This window comes from Prosopis cineraria, unplaced genomic scaffold (assembly GCF_029017545.1).
Source record: "Prosopis cineraria cultivar Desert tree isolate PC_DT_omini unplaced genomic scaffold, ASM2901754v1 PC1465, whole genome shotgun sequence".
In the NCBI taxonomy this organism is placed as follows: Eukaryota; Viridiplantae; Streptophyta; class Magnoliopsida; order Fabales; family Fabaceae; genus Prosopis; species Prosopis cineraria.
This window is the reverse complement of record NW_026556790.1, coordinates 17,994-31,263: the sequence shown is the minus strand read 5'-3', so window position 1 is coordinate 31,263 and position 13,270 is coordinate 17,994. Positions and strand designations below refer to the sequence as shown.

General features: G+C 32.8%; 1 protein-coding gene across 2 annotated transcripts; it reads right to left on the bottom strand.

The window, feature by feature from the left end:
• Nucleotides 1–8,829: 8,829 nt before the first annotated feature.
• On the bottom strand, nt 8,830–10,656 carry LOC129300182 (protein NRT1/ PTR FAMILY 5.10-like). 2 transcript variants are annotated; one of them, XM_054938715.1, is made up of 4 exons: nt 10,562–10,656; nt 10,231–10,454; nt 9,130–10,115; nt 8,830–9,034 (listed from the first exon to the last, which is right to left on the bottom strand). In XM_054938715.1, the coding sequence occupies exons 2-4, from the start codon at nt 10,432–10,434 to the stop codon at nt 9,028–9,030; spliced, it is 1,197 nt and encodes a 398-aa protein (XP_054794690.1). In that variant the 5' UTR covers nt 10,435–10,454; nt 10,562–10,656; the 3' UTR covers nt 8,830–9,027. The 2 variants fall into 2 exon arrangements, with proteins under 2 accessions (XP_054794690.1, XP_054794689.1); XM_054938714.1 differs by having other exon boundaries at nt 8,830–10,115.
• Nucleotides 10,657–13,270: the final 2,614 nt, after the last annotated feature.

Genomic DNA, 13,270 nt, shown 5'->3' with positions numbered 1-13,270 from the left:
TTTATAAATAGTTAGTTAATGACTCATGCAAAATTATGCCTACCATAAAATCTGGGAAGAAAAGGAGAAAGAGAACAAATTATTCAAGCCATAGTCTTTACTTGCAACCTTTTAGTAGGGATGGTGTTTTCATCAGCTCTTCCTCCATCTTGATCCTTCCACGTGGCCGTTCACGGATTTCTTCCACCTGATGGTGTGGAACAGGTGCCCTATATGCTTCCGCCGCCTAAGGGGCTCATGTGATTTCCCATGCTCTATCATCCTATTCTTGGAGTCTTTGTTGGAGATTATCGAGTCGGGATGGTTCCAGGACACGTTGCAATTATCTAGAGTACCTCAGACACTGTGTTCTTCCCCACAAATGCTACCCCGTTCCCTACAAACTTGATTGATATGAATCTCTCTTTGGGACTAGAAGAGGAACGGCAATAGCGGTTGCGAGGGTCAGGACAAGAGAAAAGAAAATGAAAAGGGAAGAGGCTTGGATGGAAAAAGAGGAGTGTGGCTTGGTGCGAGAGGAAGCAAAGTGGCTCTGTTTTTGGGTGGAAATAACAGCAGCAGCTCTCCTCTCTCGGTCTCGTGCTCTCTCCTTCTCGGTCTCTTTTTTTTTCTTCCTTCGGTCTTCTTTATTACTATGCTGCTTCCTCTCTCTCACTCCGTCTCTGTGCTCTTATTCTCCTCTCTTTCCTATGCTCTTCTCCTGTTCAGTTTCCAATCTCTTAGTCTCTGTTTTTCTGCGTTTTTCTGCTTCAGCTCTCTCTCCTTCTCGTCTTCATCCTCTCTCGGACTCTTCCCGTCTCTACTTTTTATCTTTCAGTTTCTCCTCTCAGTCTCTGTTTTTTTTCAGTCTAGCTCGCTTTTTTTTCTTCCCTTCTTGCTCTATTTTTTCAGCCCCTTCGGTCCCTCTTGTTCTCTGCTGTGACTCCCTTTTATACTCTCTCTTTTCCAGTTTTCCTCACTTCCCTTTTCCATCTTCATGCATTTCGTTCATGCTCTGTTTTTAGTCTGTTTTCCGTCATGCGTGTGCTTGCTTTCTGCGTTGGTCTTTTGTGTTTCTGCTGCTCTGCTTCTTTTTTTTCCTTCTTTTCAGCTGCGTTTTCTGCGTGTGCCATGCTTTCCATTTCTTTTCCATTTGCTATCTGCTTCTCGTTGTTCCATGCATGTTTCTGTTTCTGCTGTGCGTGCTTCTTTTCTTCTCTGCTCTAGTTTCTATTCACATGTTTACGTGCACGTGAGACTAATCTTTTTGGCTTTCTCTCTTCTTCCTTTTTTTGTTCTGTGCTTGCTTCTCTGGTATGCTTCTGCGTAACTGTTGTGTGTTTCTGCTCGTGTTTTTGTTTTCTTTCCTCCCTGATCAGCACTGAAAACGTCTGCTGTTAGTTGTGGTGAAAGGCTGTGCGTTTCACCACAGCCTTATATTATTTTTTTTTTTTATTGTCTTTTTTTAAATTAGATTAAGGTTATATTTTTTAATTTTAATGAAAATAAGATTTAAGGATAGAAAAGTTAATTCCCAAAAGTTGACACTTAATTATTTTTAAAATATTTAAGATAATTTGGGAGGGATTTAAAAGATTTAAATAAGATTTTTTTATTTTAAGGAGTTAAAAGAAATAAAATCCTAATCAAAAAGATAAAATTAAGCCTTATCAATTAAAGTAGATTTTTTGTTTTGAAAATATAATCCTAAAAGGATTAAATTTCATTTTGCATTTTTATATTTTTGGTTACTTATTTTTATTTTTGTTAAATTTAAAAAATGCCTGGACAAAAATACGGTGTTCACATATGGAGAAGCCGAACCATCTAATTTAGGATGACCTTAATGAAAAGAATTGGAACCAATCAAACTTACCAAGGATGGGCCTTTATCATGCATCTCTTCTTTACAAATGATCTATTACTCTTTGGATACTTTATTTCATGTGACTTGTGATTTTTAAATGATTAACAATTCACCCAGTTTAGCAAGGTTATATAGAATGCTCACACTAGTTAGGTTATACCCAAGGAGATGGAGGTCCATCTAGACATAGATGGCTCATACAAGAATGGCACTTTATATTACGGAGGAGTTATTAAGGGCATGAATGCTAATTGGGTAGCAGGTTACAAGTTCAACTATTAGTAGTCTGCCATCTATGATAATAAAAATTGTAAGTCTATTCAAGAGATGTGCTTAAATCTAGGCTGTGTTAGAGTAAAGGCATATATGGATAATGTAAAGGCTATCAATATGCTTTCTAGACAGGATAATAATCACCACCCTTACAAAGACATTATAGATTATGCTAGATTTCTTTTATTTAGGAATAGTTTTATTTCTATAGATGTTTTTTTAAAAAGTTCATGGCTATGCTTATTTACTTATGAGTAATGCTTATGTTAGCCCAAGTCTTTTTTGTGCTTATGATCAACTCCTATTAAGTGTGTTCTGAGTGTTAGTGGTATTTTTTGGCACAAGTGTGAGATTTTGGATACTCTTGAGTTGTAAAAAAAAGTGTGCAAGTTGTGAAAATATGTTTGGATGTCCACTTTCTTGTGTGAGAGATTTGAAAGTAAAATCTGTGCCATTAGCTAGTAAAAAGAGCTTCTGTAGAAATCTAAATCACCTCATTCAAATGTCAAATGAAGAAATAGGGCATATCAGAAGTTGCTTTAAGTTATTGTCATTTGACAACAAACTTACTATCAGATACGTGCAACATGCCGTGGCTAATAGCGCCTATGCCACGGTGCGTGGCACAGATAAGGATAGCCACGGCGTATGTACACATGTCACAGAGCATCCCTATATTTTTCACTTGTTGCTATTTTTTTTAATGGATTGGAATTTTTTATTCTCTTAAGGTATCTCATGCTTTTGAAACAAAATTTTACTCTGATTTAAGACATATTGCATAATGTTTAGGTGATTTAAAATTTATGAAAACTTGGGATATCATTTCTACATATTACAAACTTACTAATTTAAATGGCTTAGCCCATGATTACTTTGAATTTACAGAGTTAATTGAAATTGAGTAATGAGTATTATAACTTGCTATCAGATATTACACACATTGCAATGGATTTAACTTTTAAAAAATACTCACTTACCCGCATATCATTTTGTCGAATTGAGGCAACTCATTCTCCGACAACTGCAACTTCGCATTATTTACTCTTACAAACAGTGAGGCTAACATATCCCATGCTTCCTTTAGCGTCTTCACCTCTTTGACATATCTAAGAAACAATGGCTCAACAATAACAACTATTATGTAAAGATCTTTCTTAGCCCTTACCTGCTACTTTTCAATTCACTTAAATTTATTTAAGGTGTAGCACTGTCTCCATCAATGAGATCCTAAAGATTTGACTTTAAAGGTAGATCTCAACTATCTTACTTGATAATTCTCATTGTTTAGCTTCTCCACCCAACAAGCATTCAACATCATGTTTGCCAAGGCCCTTGGTAGTGCCCTAAACTTATACCAAGCTGATTTAGTCCTTGATCAATCTACTTCACAGTCCTAATTGTGTACTAATAGAATCTCAAGCAAATCTAGACTCCCAAAGCAACTCTACCAACCACTCTCGAGTCTTGAGCAACCCAGTTGCACCTCAATAACTCTTGCTCTGACCTAACTTTGATACTTAATGTTGGGATTTGAGCAGAGAGGGAGAGAGGGACTTAACTAAAACTACAATTTTATTACCCACTCAAATTACAACTTACACAAACATTTATAACTTCTCTCCTAATTCCTCCCTTACTCCCTTTCTCACCTTACTTTTCCTACCATTCTACAAGCTACACCCACACACTACTTTTCTCTCACTCATGTCACACACCTTTCTTTTCTTATTGCTTGCTTCACTCTCTCCTCTCTTCACACTATGTACTTTCTACACAATACAATATTCACAAACACTCATGACTTTTCTTCAATCTCATACCCTCTTTCCTCCTTCTCAACACTCTTACTAACGCCCACTTACACACTTCATTTTTCATACTTTACTTTGTCTCCATTATTCCTCTTGCTCTTTCTCTTCTCTCTCTACCTCAACTCATCAGCCAAGTACTCCTTATGTATTACATAAGTTGGTGATTGTTTTTTTTTCCCGCGAGTTCTGAAAACTTTCTTCATTGCCATTATTCTACTTGTCTCCAAACTTTTCTTGATTTCCACTGCGATAGATTATTTGTCCATTAATATAAAAAATTCTAGAGGGGGAGAGAGAGAGAGAGAGAGAGTTTGTCGGTGATATTTTAACATCATTCCTTTCTTTTTGTTAGCCCTAGATAACCAAAATATCAACATGGTGATTTCATTTGCAGTGCTCTTTATTACAATCATGACAGAAAACTAAACCTCCTTCCCCTTTATTGTTAAAGGCTCTATTTTAGTACCCTATTCCTGATAGAAAATGTTACCAATAGCTAAGACTAAACTATATGCAATGCAGCTAAACATTAAAAGCCACTTCACATTTCTTACTCGTTTTACAACTGTGGTGGCATCTTTGTGAATTGAATGACCCAGAAGGATAGTACTGTTGGAGGCAATAAGGAACAGGAGACTAGATGGTATGGTGACCATAAGTAAAACTAGCAAAACTTGAGGCCACTTTAGGCATGCCAAAATAACTACAATGACTCTAACAATCCAAGCACTCTGAAGCCATGTGTTATTGTAAATTTTAACTCTTGTCTTCTCATCTCTACTCAGGCTAGTTCTTTCAGCGTAGGTTTGACATAAATCATATATGCTCAAGAAATGACCTTCGTGTCTGGTTTCATGCTCATCAGATCTCCTAATAAACAATTTAGACTATCCAGATTTTTAATCTAGGCAATCTAGATTTATTTTTTTATTTTATATTTATAAAAATAAAAATTATAAATTTTAATAAATCTACCCTATTATCAAGTTGGACAATATATATTTAATTTAGATGGTCTAATTTAATATTAAATTTTTTATAATTTTTATAAATTAATTGTCTAGATATACTCTGTACAGTTTTGATTTAAAAATTTCAAGTTGTAGCTTCTTCTTAATTTTTCAAAGTGACAATTTGAAGATTATTTTTATTTTTATTTTTTAATATTATATTTACTAAAATAAAAAATTATAAAAAAATTTAATATTAAATCTAGACAATCAACTTATGAAAGTTATAAAAACTTTAATATTAAATTAGATCATTTAAATTAAATTTATATTGTTTGGGTTGATAATAAGATAAATTTATTAAAATTTTGTAATTTTTTAATGAATATAAAATAAAATCTAAAAATTTAGACCGTTCATATGCCCACAACGAATTCAAACACCTTGAGAACTAGGTTGGCTCCTCCCTTCCCTAATGCAAAAAGACAAGATACCCCTTAGAAAAGAGGCTCGTCCTTCTCTTGGTGTTCAGGTTCCCGTCTGGCATAAGACCATAAGGCCCTGTTTGATACGCAAGCCTCAATTTAGAGGATTGATATTGGGATTAGTAGTGAGAATGAGACTTTAAAATCATATTTGGTATGAGGTAATACTTATAGAGAATAATTACCTTTATTTTATTTTACAATTAAATATAAAGTATGATAAGACCATACTACCCTTAAAATAAAAAAAATGGAACACCTTCTCAAAAAACCATGACAGCACAAGCTCATCTTCTCCATGCCTTCGCGACTGTGCATCTTTTGAGAAAGGGAGATCGAGTTTGGACCTGTGAGAGAAGGAGATGAAAGTGATTGTGAGATCTAAACGATAGTGGCTATGAGATCGATGATGGAGAAGGAAGCGATGGTTGTGAGATCTAAAGGTCAGCGGTTGCGAGATCAGAGAAGGAAAACATAATGACAGTTGCAAGATCCAGAGGCTGTGGTTGCGAGATTGGAGAAGGAGAAGATGTTCGTTGGCTGGTGGCTGCAAGATCGGAGAAGACGAAGGTGGAAGGCCAAACGTGTAAAAAGAGAGAGGGTATTTTGGTCTAAAAAATCAATCCCAAGTTTAAATTTTCAATACCACCTCTCCTATGGGTTTCATTAATCTCATTTATATGGGTTTCATCAGACCCAAGGATTAAAGAATTCATCATATCAAATATTATATCTGTGGGTTTTTTCAATATTAGTCCCAGTTCCAACCTCTCAATGCCTGATACCAAACATAGCCTAAAATTATTGGTCCCTAACGAGACATAACAAATACTCCTTGCTTTAAAAATATAAATTTTTAATTGAAACTCACTTTTAATAAAATAATTATTTATTTTTAAATTAATTCTATCTTTTTATATTATTCTTATTTAATGAAATATTTTATTATAAAATAAATATAAAGTGATTTATTCAATAGAAATATTTTTAAAATAATTATGATTATATCTTAAAAAAATTAAAAAAATATATTTTTAATATTTAATCCTTCAAAAATACTTTGTATTTTTTAATGGATGATTGTAATTTAATTTAGTCATAAAATTTTTTTATTATTTTATAATTTTTATCTGTGAATTTTCCTGAATTATTTATTTAGTTCTTAAATTTTAACTCAAAACAATTAAGTGTAAAAAATTTTGATTTAAAAAAATTTAATTTTTATAAAAAATTTTCTATGCTCTAAGAATTGACTTTTATTCAAAATTCAAAAACTAAATCGCTAACTAAAAGAAAATTTAGAGACTAAAAAATATATTATTTATTGTGTTATTTTTTTTGGTTATTATCATTATTATAGAGCATAATATTTTTATATTAAAATATAAAATCATAATTTTGATAAGATGATTAATATATTTAATATATACATATACTCATATGATTTTTTTTTTGGTCAAACATATGAATTTATTATTTGATGACAAATTAAGGATACCCAAATCTAATTTATAAAGTGAAGCATATTTTTTTATGATAGAGAGGGTTAGATTTTTTTATATTAAGTATATTAAGAATAGTATATTTCATTAAAATAACTTAAATTATTTGGTTAGATATTTTTTAAACTTATATATTTATGATCTATTTTTTTATTTTTATATATAAGAATTTTTCTATGTTCTAATATTCTCTCTAATACTTTTTTTCTTTTTTATTTTCTTCTTCTTCTTATTTGGACTTGTATTTTTTCTTTTAGTTTTAGAGTTCTCATATCTATTCAATTTTTTTTTTCTTTTCTTCTCCTTCTCCTTTTCCTATTTTTAATTTCTTGTTTTTTTATCTTTTTGTTCTTTCATTTTTTTCCTCTATTTTTTTCTTCAATTGAATGGCTCACAATGCCATATTAGATTTATTATATTAAGTACATTTAAGAATAATATATCCTATCAAAATAGCTTAGGTTATTTGGTTAAATACTTTTGAATTTATATATTTATGATCTACTTTTATGTTTTAACAGTGAGGCGTTTGACCCGATCAAGCTTGGAAACTTCGCGCTTTAGATTATCTCTTATGATCGACTTGAACAAGAAATTAATCCACAAGATTATTAGGTAATTAAAGTCAGGTTTTCACAGTTAATTTAATCTCATGAATTGGTCGGGTCAAAAAGAAAGAAAGAAAGAAAATATCATGAATTTGACTGTGTACCGTTACCTCCAATCACAAAACGTGCTCACCAATGCTACACTGTTAACGTTAGTGACTCACGCTAGCAATGGCATTCAATAAGCTTGGCGCGGTTTCCACAAGATGACCAATTATTTTATATATGGATCATTTAATTCATCTAATGTCAAGCTGTCAACTTACGAGTCCACGAAATACGTTCCCCCTTAAATATTCCCACCTACTCAGCTACGTACCCGCCATCACGTCACTGTCACAAAAATGATTTTTTGTAAAAGTTAAAAAATACTTTTTATATTGATTCACAAGATGATGTTGTTTTGAGGAGAGTAAACAATTTATTTTCTATATTAATTATTTATTATAATTAATATAAAAAATTATTTAATTTTTTTAAAATAAATTAATATCTCACAGTTATTGTTACAAACCGATGTAGAAAATTAATTTTTTACATTTGTTATTGTTATAATTAATCTAAAAAGTGATTTTTATATATTTTTATATACTACCGCATCTCTATACATAAAAATAGGTGAAGAGGATCTGTGATTTCGAGTGAGGAAAATAGTGAAGATTAAAAAAAAAAATCCCATTTATGAGTGAGAAATCATGAGAAATGATGTTTATGTGGAAGGAGAAAAATAATGCAGAAATTTAAAAAATTTTTACATTGATTCTTTAGAGAATTGATGTAAAAAGTATATCAGTTGTAATTATAATCGACATAAAAAAGTAATTAATTTTAAAAATTTTAGGAAATTAATGTAAAAAGTAATTTTTTTTACATTTTTTACATCGGTTCTCTAATCTTAAGAAACTGATGTATAAAGTCTTTTCAACATTGCTTCTTAAAGGATTGATATAAAAAGTTTAACACACAAGTTAATACTTACAAAATTGTCATCATTTTGATTTTTTACATCGTTAGCTTGTCAATTAATGTGAAAAATCTCATGTGAAAAGTCAAATCTGTAGTAGTGTACACTAGTTTGAGCCGCTAAATTCGTTTTAATTTTTGTGCTTTTTTCGGTTAAACAGAGGGCTTATGTATGTTTTGTATCTCAGTTCATCAGAAAATAGCTTTTAAGGAATCTAATTCGATGATGGCCACATTCACATTATCTATCGGTCTACCCGGATCGCGGTCGTCGCCTATTATCGTTAGATAACATGTGCAACGTCCCACCAATAAACAGCATCCTTATTTATTAAGGTATTAATTAATTTCTGCTTTTCTGAAAATTCAAAATCGTCGATAACTGATATGCAAATATTGACAAAGTATATACATACATACATACATATATATATATATATATAAACACACACACACAAAATCTTAGTTAAACTACCCAAACTACTCAACATTCTCTGTAAAGAGATACACGTACGTATGTACAGATGCCCAAGTTTCCTTAAATCATGTCGACTCAACAAGATCCCTAGCAATGCCATTACTACCTTCATTTTCTGCATCATCCGACACAACTTTGACATACAAGAAAGCAGCGTTAACTTAAATGAAGAGGAACGCACAAGACAATACCGCCAACATTAAATAGTACCTGTCCAAATGGCTTTGGTCTTTGTCAAAGTTGTGGAACCAGCTTCTCACAATCACAATACAAGGAATGCCCAAGAACTTCCCAAAGCATGAAACAATGTCTTTCGAAAGCTTTCCAGGATTCCTCAATCTCTGATTCTCATCATCATCATCACTTCCAACCAATTCCTCTAACCCACTCTGGGCCAGCCCTTCCACGAGTCCTAAGAGAACATATTGAGGACTCAACCATGCCACGCTAGTCTTGTTGGGATCCTTATCATTCACCACTTTCTTCCTCTCAATCTCGACTTTCCATGCTATAACACAGCATATCACGGCACATACCATTCCCCCACCAATTCTCACTAGCGTCATTCCTTTGTTTTCATTAGCCCCACATAACCAAAATATCAGTATGGTGATTTCATTCACAGCACTCTTTATTACAATCATGAAAGAAAATCGAACCTCCTTCCCCTTTATCATCAGAGGCTCCATTTTAGTACCTTGTTCTTGAAAGAAAATGTTACCAGTAGCCAAGACTAAGCTGTATGCGATGCAGCTAAACATCAAAAGCCACTTCACGTGTCTCACTCGTTTTGGGACTGTGGCAGCATCTTTGTGAACAGAATGACCCATAGGTCCAGTACCGCTGGAGCCGAAAAGGAACAGGAGACCGGATGAGATGGTGACTATAAGTGACACTTCCAAAACTTGAGGCCACTTAAGTCCCAAAAAGCCAAAGATAGCTACGTTGGCTCCGACAATCCAAGCGCTCTGAAGCCATATGTTTTTGTATATTTTAGCTCTTGTTGTCTCCTCTCTGTTCAGGCTAGTTCTTTCAGCGTAGCTTTTACTTAAATCATGCTCAAGAAATGACTTGAGAACTAGATCAGCTCCTCCCTTTCCTACTGCGAAAAGACAGGATACCACTAAGAAAAGAGGCACGTTCTTCTCTTGATGTTCGGGTTTCTGTCTGGAATAGGACCATAAAATTACTACTCCCTGACAAGACATAACATATATAATTTTGGTCATCGTCATCGCATCCTGAGTCACTTGATAAAAAAGATGTAACACAAGAAAGCGTGGATATATATATATATATATATGTACTTACTGTAATGTATGAACCTGTGGAGAAGACAATGGTATAAAAACGACGACCAGATCTTTCACCGGTGAAGCGAGCAAGAACTATAGCTGCGAAGGAAGCGAGACCTTCTTGTACACAAACGAGCATGGCTGCTTCCGCCAGATGAGTTTTCATCGCAACCTTCGCGTAGAAGGTTACAATGATAGAGAGACATGCGTACTCCACCATGTTGTAGCTTGCAGCCAAACCTGCATATATAAAGAACAAGGAATAAATTAAACTAATGAATTTAAATTATGACAGCGGGGGTGTATTTTGATTTTGGTCGCAAGTCTCAGGTTTCAAGTGATTTTACCCAGCTAAAGCAAGCACGAGGAGTGAAAAGCAAGTGATCATGATACCATCCATGTGTAGCTTGGGCTCTAGAGGATCGTTCAGAAATGATTTCCATTATGCACTACTATTTCCGACTATCTTAGTACTCTTAGACACTATATATAATTTATTTATATTAAATGACCAAGTTGATGCTGCAATGCTTGTGAGATTTTTTGTTTCCCAAAGTCCTCGAAGATATTTGTGTTGTACATATCTCATTTGTCGATCGCATTCAATTCACATAGAGGATTGAATATATCTCATCATATACAGAACATATTTGTGTTACTCAATGCTTGGCGAGTCAATGCTTGGATCAGATATTTGCTAGGGCCTAGGTTTGAGTGGTTCCCACACCAGATGATCCCCACCCACTTTGTAATTTGTAAACATCTTCATCTAACCTTAAAACACCTACCCTTAACAGTGAAGACAAAATATCTACATTTCTATTCGTAAATCATACATCTTTTAAAAGCTTTTTATGCCCGTATTTTATAAAATTTATGAAGCATTAATATATGATCTTATGATCGTTCACTTGATATGAAAGTTATTATTGAGCAATATATGATGAAGAGGGGGATTGAGAGAGATTATCAAGTTAGAATTTGCATTTAATTAAGGTACTGTTTTGATTAGTGAATTTGGATTTGAATTTTGAATTTAAAATCTCACATACCAAATCTTAAATTTGAAATCTACATATTTCAAACTGATACACATATAAGTAAATCTAAATTCATAAATTTTTAAATGCCCAAATAAGTGATTTGGCTCAAACCTCTAAGTCTTAAATCCAAATGTATCCTAACATAGCAGGTATATTTGTAAGAAGATATGATAATTTTAAGATAATAAATAATTTTAATTGATTTTCTTGAATTGTATGAGTTTGTTAATGTGACTTATAAAATAAGAATGGATGAAGCATGAATTATTAGAGCTGGTAAAAAAAGCCGGTCCTTGAAGGGCTCGGGCTTAAAAGGACCAGTCCTTTTAAGCTCGAGTTTCCTTTAGGATCCTGATATTTGAAGCCCGGCCCTTGACATAGCAGGCTCAGGGCCGGCCCTACGGCTTTAGGCCCTTTTAATTATTTTTATTTTTTTTAAATTTTTTTAATCAAATAAAAAATTACTTCATTTTAATATAATACTCAATCAAGAAAAGTACAAAAAAAAACTAACTAAATAATATCTAAATAAACTAAAAACACAAATAAAATAATAGCAATGTAATAAGCAATGGATCGACTAAGCCGACAAACACCCAATCAAAATTAGAAGAGTAAATGTTGAACTGAATGAATCATTATCATGGATCTAAATGAATTAGGGGATTTAAGGTTGTATTTTTTTTAGAAAATAGTAGCTAAGGATTTCTATATAAAATTTATATAAATTAAGAATCAATTGTTGTCAAAACCTGAATGAAAAACAAGCTACAATGAACTATTATTAATTTAAAATGAGTTATTATTAAAATCTAAATGAATACTTATTGATAAAGGCTAACTCGAATCCACAAGTATCTACTCGAATTTTGACAACAAGTGATCCTTGATTAATATAATTTTTGATTAGTGATTCTTCATTGCTATTTTTCCTTCTTTTTTTTTGCCTTCCATCTTTAGTAAATATGGGCTAATATGTGATGTGGAATAAGATTTAGTTTAATTTTTTTTACATCAAAAAAGAGTGAAAATTATGAAAATTAATTAAAAAAATGCATATGCGGGCTTAAATGGGCTGGCCCTCGGCCTTGCAGGGCCGGCCCTTTTAAGCCTTAAATTAAATGGGCTTAAACGGGCCGGCCCGTTTAAGCTCGATTTACCATTTTGCAGTTCTATTTACAAGCTCGGCCCTACTCTTATACAGGTTTAAACGGGTTAGCCCGACGGGCTCGGCCTGTTTTCCCAGCTCTATGAATTATACATAAACGAACAAGAAGTCAGTGGAGGATATGTCTGTCATGTTATAGGGACAAAAGAATAACAAGTTAGTGGTGGAAGACTTCAAAAGATTGGATTATGAGAAATTCCAACAACTAAGCTTACGGGTCCTTTTTTTTATTTTATATTAATTATTAAACCTAATTTTATTCAATGTAAAATTTTTCATATTGGTTCAAGTCTGCTCATACTTGAATAATTTAATAGAATTTATCACAGTAATTTTATCTTTATGTTTAAGCTGCATAGTTCATATAGAGACAAAAGAATAACAAGAAATATAGTGAGTTCATATTTCAAAAGATTTCAAAACGCTACTAGAGTGAAGTTGCATTGTTCACCCAGATACCAGATCATGTAGCACCAACATCAAACATTAGACACTTATTAATAGGGCTGCACAAAAGACAGGACGGTACTGGACTTCACCCTAACCCGAAGTCCGGTCTCTTTCATGAAAAAGACTAGGTTAGGCAACCCGTAGTCTAGTCTTGTCCAGTGATAACCCGAAGATTAACAGGACCGGACTTGGTCCATAGGACTGGGAGACTGGTCCTGTCAGTCCAGTACTCACTTAGCTTTTTTTCCTTCTTTTTATATGAGAGGCAATTCCAACATAATAAACTCAATTAAGATAGTAAAAACACTTATAATAATAATAAATCCATAATAATTTCTAACAATAAGAAAAAAATATTTCTGTTATAGTCTAAATTATTTAATTTATAACTTTAA